The following is an 11,337-nucleotide window of genomic DNA, read 5'->3' as shown; positions in this document are numbered from 1 at the left end:
AAAAAAAACCTCAATAAATTAATTAGTTAATCTAAAAAAAATAGAAAGACAGAAAATATCACAACTTAAAAATGGCAAATGGACCTAATGGCCTACTTGAGATCGTTTGCACCGAGAACGGCCATATTCCTTCTTCCTGTCAATCCACCGTATCCCGGACTTTCTGCTAAATAAATTTACAGCTTCTCAGGGCCACTGCTAATAAGGAAAAACAATGTTTAAACAAGTCTCTAAATAGATAGGCTACACAAAGGCCTATAAAATGCTCTCATCTAGAGATGGTGTTGAATTTTGGTATTTTGGACTCAGATTTGTTCGGGATTATTATAATGCACTGCAATAGCAGAAGATCAACTTTGCAATAGGGTCAGGGATTTGCTGCATATACTGAAGAAGAAAGGGAAAAACCCCCAGAATCTATTTAAACAAATGCAACTCCGGTTTTTTTTTTCTTTTTACATTTTCAGACAGAATTAAAAAGGGGGAATTTTCAAAAGGACCAAATAAATTAAATAAGGGGGAACATAATCTGAATACACTTAATTATGGCCTTTATGTGGGTGGAGACCTATTAAACTAATAAGGCCATTCTAGGAGAATGGGCCTTTTATTTGTCATCCATTTTAAAATGGGAACAATTTGTCATCACACAGGAAAATCAATTAATACCCTTTAAAATCTCGTCCTGAAAAAAAAAAGAAAAAAAAAGAGAGAGCATCTCTGTGGAAGCGAGCGCCCGCAGTCAAATACAGCCCATCAAAACAGCTGCAATTAGCAAATGCTACACAATGAAAGCGTCAAGATTTCAAAAATCACGCGCATCCAACCCCTTTCAAAAAAAAAAAAACTTTACAAGAGGGCAACATTTTGTGGGGAATGTGTTCGAAAATTGCCAATCAATTTATGTAATTGCAGGCCGCTCCATGTTTTCATTTCTATCTCAACCCTCCCTCTATATTTGCACCTCATTCTCCCTATTCAGCCATTTTACATATTCATAACTGGAGTTGGTAATGCGAAAACAATCCGTGCTATCAGCACCATCTGCGAGATCAGGGTCCGCTGCATAAAACCACTACACATCCAGGTGAAAAAAAAGCACTTCACACCTTTACTTTCACACATTTTCTACTTACTCAACGCGGAGGCTTTATGCATTTTTTTTTATTTAAATGATCTTTTGTTTTTTCAACAAATTACTCATTACAAAATACTCGATGATGCACCAAAAAGCAAAAGCCACAAATCATCCAAACCATCACATGCATCGTAATCCTCTTCAGTACATTTCATCCAACTTAAAAATATAAATAGAAAGAAGGAAGAACTCCAGCATTCAGTATGAATGGTGTGAAATATCCCAAGCATTTCTTTTTTTCTCTTACCTTCTTGGAGAGAGTACAGCAGGAGTAAAGTTACAAGCCACATGCCATAAATAGCAGGTATATATTTCAGGAATATTTGGCAATCCTGGCAAGTGTGAGGCGCGTTTTTTTGGCCAGGCGGGTCTCCGTGCTGGACTGGCGACTGTGCTCCCCGGAGGTCTCTCCAGCCCTGCTGCCCCGCTAAGCATGGAGGGGAAACGAGAGGCGCCTCAGCCCCGCCCATGTCCCTCCTCTCCTCCCAAGACTACAGTGCATACAAATCCATCCTCCCTATACTGATCAAACACAGCGGAACGATGGATTGCAGCTAAGCCGATGGTTAGTTTTAGGCGAACAGTGTGTTTTATGGACCAGTTGTGTCCAAATTGTCACACTGTTTGAGCGGTGGAGCTGCGCACACAGATCTGTTGGCACCTTTGGAGAGCGCACCCACCTGTGCGCCCCTGGTGATCGCCTTTTCTTTGCGCAATGTGGAGCTACAAAAGCCGCCTAGAGAGTAGAAATCTATCACTATGCTTTCCTTTCAGTTTAGGCTTTAATCACAGGGCCGAGACGCTGCAGATGTCAGTAAGCCACAACTGATTTCTTTTTCTTTGTCTTTCAGAGCCGTGCATATGCGTAGACATTTGCGCACAGAAATGCACTGCAGACTGAAAGAAAGGAGGAGGTAGTAGCAAGGTGTGGGGCATGACACTTTAGACTGCGCCGCAGGTAAATGAAACGAAGGATAAAAGGTTTGAGCGAAGCCCTCACGGATTGTGATTAAGTTCCTACATCGCTGCTTCGCCCCTTTCGCTCCGCTCCGTGTCGCGATGTGAAGTTCCACTGTTCACAGAAATGAATGGAGAGAGGCAAGTTGCAGGACACTCCCAGTTCATGGAATATTTAAAGTCACTGTGGATTCTGGCGGTGAATCTGAAAAGTGATCCTCTGCTTGGAGCTACACATCAGTGTGCATTCAAGAAGCCAACAGAAAGACCGACGATCTACACTTGTGAAAAAACCCAATAGAAAATTAATCGAATTCAGCAAAAGTCGGTGTAAAATGTGACTGAGTGACAAATTTACTTTGCATATTACAAAAAATAAATAAATAATAATAATAAAAAAAATCTATTATCAAGGTTTTTTTTTCGTTTTTGATTCTGGGTTTTTAAGGTAAACATTAAGACTTGCCCTTCACTATGAAGTGAATCAGATGATGTGATGTGACGATACTTTAATTTCGAGTTACAACTTGGAGGTCTTTGGAATTAAGAGTTTTTTTTATTGCTCTTTTGTTGTTGCGGCAAACAGTTGATTAAAAGTGCTTGTAGTGAAACTATCCGACCAAATGTTGTTTTTATATATAATAATAATAATAATAATAATAATAATAATAATAATAATAATAAATCATCTCCTAAATGTTAATAACAGTTTCCACATTCAAAAAAGTTGCAGTAGCATCCAAAACAGGAAACAGCCTATGATAGAAGTGGCACAAGTGCATCTATGCGTGTTTGACACTAAAGGGGTCATTAAAACAGTCTATGTCGAACCTGTTTTAACGAGAGAAGTCTGTCAGCCGGTATCCTCTCCACCCCTCCCTGAGTCTGCAGAGGCTGCTGTGCTCTGATCTGACCCGAGGTTTGAACATTTAATTCCACATGCAGGTCACTACTGACATCTGCTGGTGGAACTAACATCAGACATGTAAACGGCTCATTTGAGCAAATCTCCTCACAGTGATTTACTATTTTGGCAACTTCTCGGCCTCCTTCACTTACATATGCACATCTTTGGATCTGGTATTAAAAGTTCCTTGGAATCAAGTTCATACTTTTAATTATATAATTTGACAGAAGGACCAAGCCTCAGCTAACTTACTAAGTAAGCTAAGTTACTTTTGAGCCTCTGAAAGCAGGAGACTTTGTACAAACTGTGTGTATAGGGATGGCTGTTATTCCTAAACAATCAGTACATATTGTTTTGGCAAAACCACTGATCGTTTGATTTAAAATCCACTATAGTTGTGCACAATAAATAGGTGTGGATTAGTAATATAGAATACAGAGAATACAACAAAGCTATTAAAATGTTATTCTGCTGTTACCAAAAAATAGAACCATCTGAAGCCTGAGTGCTCTGAGGGATCAGGTCATGTATGTTCATCTTATTATTTAAAATTTCTGCCATCTGACTTTTAACTTTAAAATGTCTGGAGAGAAAATTAAAAAAATGTTTGTACCCTTTAAACCACAAACCTCCAGATACTACACTTCCCATAATTCAATGTGATACAATTTTTAAAACTTAATCCAGTTTTATGCAACCATTATGTAGATTTAATGGTGTTCCACAGGCTATGAGCACATTTTGTGACCAGAAAGCTATCAAAATCACAGAATGTAAAAAGGTTCCCTTAAAGCAGAAATTAAAAGATAATTTAAGGATATAAACATATTGTTGCTTCCACTTATTAAAGTTATTATAGGTGGCACTTTAAATGTCAGAAACACAGTGTTTAACTAAATGCTTACTCTGAATAGCTTTACCTTGGTTTTTCTAAAAGACCCCTGATAAACCTTCACTTGATCCAGATCACTGCATTGAGAGTACTGACAGGTACTAGAAAATGGGAGCATATTTCTCCCATTTTGGCTTCTCTTCATTGGCTCTCTGTTAAATCCAGAACTGAATTTAAAATCCGTCTAAGTCTTGAATAATCAGGCCCAATCATGTCTTTTGCTGTCATATTATCCCAGTGGAGCACTTTGGTCACAGGCTGCTGGCTTACCTGTGGTTCCTAGAATTTCTAATAGTAGAATGAGAGGCAGAGCCCTCCTGTGAAACAGGCAGACTCGCCCTCCTTTTAAGATTAGGTTTAAAGCTGTCCTCTTTGATGAAATGTATAGTTACTACTTCATCAGATGATCCTGGACAATCCCTTAGTTATGCTGCTATAGGTTTGGGCTGTTGGCGGACTTCCCACAATGCACTGAGAATTTCTTATCCACATCCCTGTTCATGTGTTTATACGCCACTGCTGCATCTTCAAATCTTTGATTTTTTTTTTAGGGTAAGAAATGGTGAGTTTTCATTGTTCTTCTTCCCTCTGCCCAATAGGAGGCAGTGAGGTCAAAGATCTACTTTAGTGATGCATCACTTCCAACAGCACGAGACAGATTTATATCCAAAACTTTATTTTTCTGTAGTAAAGAGATCAAGAGTTGGTATGCATGAATTAGAGGTTGAAATGGGGACATCATTTGAGGGCGAGCAAGAGTATCACAGCTGTATTTTTCTACTGAGAGCAGCGGTTGAGTATGACTTTCTGAGTCTTTAGGTTTTCTGAGGTCCGATCGAGTACAGGGGCTCCAGTCAGCTCCGTGCTCCCCTTTGGATGTTCCCCATTCACCCTACATCCTTATAAGGAAAAGAAATAGAAAAACGCAATTTTAAAAAAGATGCATTACATTAAAGTGTACTCTTTGGGCTTTTGCCATATAACATAACATGCACTTCTCTCAAAATAAGCTCTAAGTCTAACACGACTTACATGTAGAGCAACAACGTGTGCCATTGGATTGTATAGCTTTCAGCTTCTTATCCATATGAGGGTCATCATTAAAACTCCCTGATCCACGATATTGTATTGCATACAGAGCTGTCACAGTTAAGCCAAGGTACAGTACAACAAATTCACATTCAGTTCTGTTGTGATTTGCATAGAGTCGCTTGTCATCTTACATTCACCCAAAGCTTGTTTGGGCACATCCACTTAAAGCTTATTTTCCTCAGTTAATTAATTCATTGACACAATAATAAAACAAAAGAAAAAGAAAAAAAACAACAACCTTAAAACCAACAACACCTGACAGAAGTGGATCTTTTACACTCAGAGAAAATCCACCCCTTTACAATTAAATATATTTATTGCGATTAAATATTTTTTAACTTACGATCTTGCACAACTTTGCCTTCGTGTTTCCAAAGTCACAACAACAGCCTAGGAGTTAAGATCTGACTCTAAGGTGGATTTACTCTTGCAATCAAAACATAGTTACCATAGTTGGAACATCAAATGAATATTGCCAATAATATTTCCAGCGCTTTGCTTACTTGCAGTATGTTTTTCAAAGGTATTGAGAATGAGAAATCGGTTTGCTTGTTCTCTTGCTGAGAGTTAGATGAGTGCTTTGATACAAACACTCACATGTGTTCATCAGAATTGATAAAGCTTTTGAGGTGCTAATAAACTGTCACATTTGGAAAAAGCCAGGTAAGTTCAGCTAACTGACTTGGTGGTAGTAGCTTTGTGAAAGAGTGATACCAATTTTATCATTTTACCCACAGGAGGACAAGCAAATAAGCATATTTTTTTCTGTAACACTCATCTGTTGCCATCAATTGCCATCAAAAAACCATCATTATCAGTGTTCAACAACAGCCTTTAACCATCTGTTTGGTTAACTTAGCTGAACAATGGAAAACCAACACTCATATGGATAATACATACACAGAAACATACATCTATATCTTTAGAATAGCATTGTAATAGCTATATTGCTTTGAGCCTTTGTTAAAAGACCAGAGGCACATAATTATTAACATAAGGGTGAGTTTCAGAAAGCCTTCAAACCGTCACGTTATTTAGGATTGAGAATAGATTACTCTAAGATTACCTATAAATGTGGAGCGCCACGGTGATGGCAGACACACATACACGCCACTCCCTGGAAATATTATATGACTATTTCATTGGGTCTGGTGCTGATTACCCAATCTACTGATCTTCTCCTGGTTCATCCCTGTCTCAGGTGAACAGATGTCCCACTTTAAATAGTACTGCATAGCATTTTTAGCCCCAAACTTCAGCTTCCTTTTATTTTTCTTGCATTTACTGAGCAAGAGAGTTGGAAAGTTGGATTTAAATATTTGAATGCCTCCCAGCATTGCTAACATGTCACACTTTGTGCCACACATACACTGAGCTTGTCCCACATTTAGTTTGTTGGGATCTGGTCACCCTTTACCTGTCTGGCACAGTCAGTGAGCATCATTTATTCCTGCTTGAACAGATTATCCCTGCCATACAGCCCCTCTACTCAACCTGCGAAATCCAGACCAACCAATTATATTCCCACATTATTATGGGTGGTTTACTGAGTGCACGTGCATGGATACCCAGTCAGTTTTTCTCTCAGCAGTGCGCTGGGTAAGAATTATTTATTGCAAAGAGTAAACCGCTAACTAAATGATTGTTTGTCAGTGCTTAGAAAAGCCATTTCAACAGGCGCATACTAAGCAGAGGGAATATGTAGTGCTTAACCTCAGACACTGTTAGCACAATGAAGTTAGCATGGTACAAAATGGGATTTACAGCTAACTCAGAGCTGATGCTACCGGTGTTGGTATAGCAGAACATGTATTTCCAAAGGAATATCTTTTAAAGGCTTTGCCCATATTGCACATGCTTAAATGCATTGATTATTTGTCTTAAAAGCAGCATTTGGGGGTCATTCATTTTTCTAGGAGGGGGAGGATGTTTCAGGGGATTGTCTATCCTTTATTTTAAGAAGCTTGTTGTGTTACTTTTTGTTTTTGATTTTTTAAAAACTGCTTTACAACATGTAGCCGTCCTAAGTGACAGACAAGCATAGAAGCACTAACAGGCACCTGTGTTTTATATCAAGCAAAGAGGATGAAGAACTGGGCTGAATCCTGCCGCATTCTGTCGATACAGTCTTTGTGTTAGTTGTTTGAATAAACCAGACAATCTGAATGTTGTGTAAAAGGTTATACAGATATATCTACTGTTGTAAGTGAATTTGGTGTTAGTTAAAGGATGGTTCAGACCAGTTGTATTATATTGCATTTTTTCCCTGTTTCAAGCACCTAAACAAAGAAAGTTTCTTTGACTTCAGATGAAAAACAGTCACATAATTTTTTTCAACTCTGGTTGTGGTAGCAGTTAATAATCGCTTCAGCAATGGACCCACACAGTATTGCTTGTGTACATTACATTACATCCTCATTTTACGATGTCATAAAATGTGCACATCAATTGTTTTTTCATTTTTCTTTATAAAACAATATACTGAAGGTTTTTTCTGAGTGGCTAAATAAGAGCCTGCAGTTGCTTTCCCTTTATTCAGTTTAGTTCATTTTTGTTTTATTAATATAGCTCCAGGTATCTCAGGGGCCTTTACATGATAAGGTAAGTCTTAAAATATTATAGAGAGGAACCCAGTAGTATCCTTTCAAGAAGCACTTGCCAACAGTACGTACAGTCATGCGAAAAAAGAAAGTACACCCTCTTTCAGTTCTAAGGTTTTCCATGACACGACATGTTAACAAACCATCTGGTTCTTAACCGGAATTTTATTACGTAAATTCAGGTGATGAAAAAAAATAAGTAGATCTTTAGAAAGTAATATTGCAGTTAGGAGCATTCAGGTGTTTGTTAACCCAAAAACCCCAAAGAAGAAATACATTAGTACTGATCTTAGAGAAACAACTGTTGCTGGCCATCAAGCTGGGAAGGGCCATAAGATAAATTCCAAACAATTTGAACTTTCCTGTGAGTAAGCTCATTCTCATGTGGAAACAATTCAGGACAGTTGCCAGTCTTTCCAGGGGTGGACATCCCAGAAAATTCACCCCAAGGTCAGACCATGCAGTGCACAGAGAAACTGAAAAAAATTTAAGAGCTATATCTTTGGCTCTACAGTCTCAGTTAGCATGTAAATGTTAAAGTTAATGACACGACAATTTAAAAAAGGCTCAACATGTCAGTCCCTTCTCTCTAAAAATAACATAGCATCTGACAAACCACTGAAGTTCTGGATCAATGTCCTCTGGACAAACAAGGCCAAAGTGGATACATTTGGCTATAATGCACAATACCACACAAACACAGCACATCAGCAAAAAACACCTCACACCAACTGTAAAACGTGGTGGTAGCGGTGTGGTGATTTGGCTGATTTCAGCCACAGGACCTGGATACCTCACAGTTACGGAGTTAACCGCAAACTCCTCTTATTACAAAAATATTCTAGAGTCAGTTTGATGTTAAATGTGAAGCCATTTGTCTGACAGCTAAAGCCGTGGTCTAAATTGGGTAATGCAATGTACAGAATGGCTGAAAAAGAAACAAAAATGCTGAGGTAGTACTTAGGAGTATAGAGGTGTGCAGACATACAGTGCCTGAATGCCTGCACATCTCAGTGGACTAAAGAATTCCTCTAAAAACAACATGAGAGACGCTGACCTCTTCAATTTATTGCTGTTAAATATGATTGTACAAGCTAATGAATCATGTACTTAGTGTACACACTAAGTACATTTGTTACTATTATTATTGTTGTTGTTGTTGTTGTTATGTCCTGATGTACAATCATAGAACTGAAAGAGGGCGTACTTTCTTTTTCACATAGCTATATGCTATACTGCCGTATAACACAAAGCAACATTTAAATTTGGTATCAATTGTGTATATAAAATAATATGTAATGGTCAAAGTATAAACACAAAACAACAACAAATTATGCCGACAGATATATTACTATTTTTTCACAGGTTGGTAACAATGTATCAGATTAAGACTGTAGTTGTGAATTGAATTCCCAAATATTCATTTAAGAAGTTACTCAAACGTCTTGTTTTACAGGGCCCGTAAAATAATAGGAAATTAATCACTTAAACTAATTTCAAGTTCCTGAAATACATAGTCTTTTGTAAAGTATCTTCTTTCTTCATGTTGTATTGTGTTGTTGAGTCCATTTAAGCTCAAACCTTCATTGCTGCTGCTGGAGCAGTGACGTCTTAATTGACCCACCCAGAAAGACATCATGGGGATAATGATCATTTGAGATTTCTGATGTGTTCCACCAAGCCTCAATATATTACCTGTTTGTTACATTTCATCAGGCTCAGTTACTGTCTGGATATCCTAAATAAGTCAAGTGTTAGTTGTTACCCCTTTATTTGGTATTCCAACTCTGTAACATGCAACTTCTGTCGGTGCTGTGCGACTGGAAACTGAATTTCCCGGAGGAACCCACCCTAGGGATTAATAAAGTTTCATCTAATCTCTAATCTGCTACTGTTTATGTAAATTATGCAGTTATGCAAAAATGATGTGCACATTTTAAATAATATTTTCTGTACATCATCTGGACAGTTACTTCTCTTTACACATTTGATATAATTTCCCTCTCTGAAGGCCACAACCAGAGTTAAGCTTTTAACTTGAACATAATGAATTTGCATGTGCGCAAACACATGAGCATATACAAATATCCAGAGAAGGTATATAAATATGAGCACTATCATATTTATATACACTTGTTTTTACATGCACTGTCTCATTTCTTTTTTGGTGTTGGTTTTGAATCTGCTTTGGATCCTGAGAGGCCATTTTCTGTGTTGTCAATCCCTGATGAAGTTACAAGGCACTCCTTACTGCAGTTGGAGGTAAAAGAGACAGTGTTAAAGCTGTAGACACACAACAGTTCAAAGCTAAAAATCCTCAGCATGTACATATACTGGCTGATCTAACTTGATGCCAAGCACCAACTGTGTAATCTAGTGAAAGATCATTGCTTATAAGAAAACTTACTTCTTCTCCTCAAGCTTGGTGAGAACAAAGAGAGTGAAGTTCTTGAGCAGCATGAAGCCCATCAGCAGTGCAATTGCCCCACCCACAGCCGAAGCTATGATGATGGTCAGCGTGTTGTCCACCTCCCTCACTGCAGGCATTAACAAATGACCAGGTAAAAACTGATGAAGGTAGCTAAACATGATGACAAGTTGTTCAGGCGTTGTCTGTCTCAGGGTAACCTCCTGTTTTAGCTGATCTTGTGACCGTTGCTCCTTCTACATTTATCAGTCTTAGAATAACAAAAAAGCTGTGAAATGTAAATATGAAATTACATACATTTAAAAATATTTTAAATATATATAAAAAATATATGAAATGTCACCAGATTTCTTTTTCTTAACTGCACAAATATATGTTTTTCATTTATGTGCGACCTGATTTATCTTGTACGGAGCCCCGCAAGGGACATGGGAGGAAAAAAAATTAAGATGAACTTATGCGAGATCTCGCAAAACTAACTTGGGATGTAGCAAAACTTTTGTGGGATCTTGCAAAATAGACTGCATACTTCGCAGGTTGCATTTGAAGGCCGAGTCAGTGTATCCTTCGTAACCCAACCTATCCCAGAATTCATGGCGCGGCCCAGCCAATTCGTTTCCAACAAGTTTAGTTTTAATTTTACTCTTTGTGGATCACAAAATAAACTTTTAAGATATTTTGAGGCGTGAATGTAGCTGTGTAAATGTCTAATATCTGCTCAGTTTATCATGACATCACATATTTGCAAAAGTGCTCCAACGTTTTCAGAGACGTCTGTTACCCACCATCTCGAAGCTAGCAGGAGGACGAGGCCCACTACAGCCGGGGAGAACACCGCACTCCCGGCACATTGTGCCTTGACCTCCCGGTCGGCTTGAAGCTGGTGGCCTCCAAAGAATGCGGCCAAAACATTTGCGAGATCTCACAAAACTTCAGCTCCCATGTCCCATTTTCTCCTATGTCTGTTGCGGAGCTCCGTAATTTTGCCTTCGACACATGCATGTTCTCTCTTATTTTTACCAGTCCAGTTGAGCATCTGGAAGACCACCCTTTCTGTGACTGCCTTATACACCAATCAACCATAACTTTACCATTATCTGTCTAACATGGTGTCATTTGCCTTTTGCTGCCAAAACAGTCCTGTCCCCTTGAGGCATGGGCTCCAATAGAGTTACCATGTACTGTAGCTATTTGACTATCGTACAGTCAAATAGCTGCACAGCACTTTGTTTGAAAGCGCTTTATAAATAAAGTTATTCCATCCATCCATCTGTCTTCATCCGCTTTATCCGGGGCCGGGTCGCGGGGGCAGCAGCCTAAGCA

At 38.6% G+C, this 11,337-nt stretch overlaps 2 protein-coding genes across 5 annotated transcripts in view; both read right to left on the bottom strand.

The window, feature by feature from the left end:
• LOC102301208 (Down syndrome cell adhesion molecule-like protein 1 homolog) overlaps positions 1–2,215 on the bottom strand; it is a 53,083-nt gene extending 50,868 nt beyond the window's left edge. For 2 of the 3 annotated variants that reach the window (XM_014333503.2, XM_005922051.2), the window contains exon 1: positions 1,386–2,215. In XM_014333503.2, coding sequence (XP_014188989.2) covers positions 1,386–1,608 — 223 coding nt within the window. In that variant the 5' untranslated portion in view covers positions 1,609–2,215. The remainder of the gene's footprint in view (positions 1–1,385) is intronic. The other variant, XM_042220819.1, reaches the window with a different exon arrangement.
• A 2,333-nt stretch (positions 2,216–4,548) lies between these two features.
• Positions 4,549–11,337, bottom strand: part of scn4bb (sodium channel, voltage-gated, type IV, beta b) — a 19,165-nt gene continuing 12,376 nt past the window's right edge. The window contains exons 5-7 of one of the 2 annotated variants that reach the window (XR_006054403.1): positions 9,994–10,123; positions 4,927–9,836; positions 4,549–4,793 (exon numbers count right to left, since the gene is read on the bottom strand). Coding sequence is in view for 1 of the 2 variants with exons in the window: in XM_014333502.2 (XP_014188988.2) it covers positions 9,740–9,836; positions 9,994–10,123 (227 nt within the window). In the remaining variant the exon portion in view is untranslated. Of the gene's footprint in view, positions 9,837–9,993; positions 10,124–11,337 lie in introns of both variants that reach the window. The other variant, XM_014333502.2, reaches the window with a different exon arrangement.

The sequence above is a fragment of the Haplochromis burtoni genome, unplaced genomic scaffold (genome assembly GCF_018398535.1).
Source record: "Haplochromis burtoni strain Fernald_Lab_line unplaced genomic scaffold, NCSU_Asbu1 Contig_56, whole genome shotgun sequence".
NCBI lineage: Eukaryota > Metazoa > Chordata > Actinopteri > Cichliformes > Cichlidae > Haplochromis > Haplochromis burtoni.
Note: the sequence above shows the minus strand (reverse complement) of the source record. Positions and strands in the feature narration are given on the sequence as shown.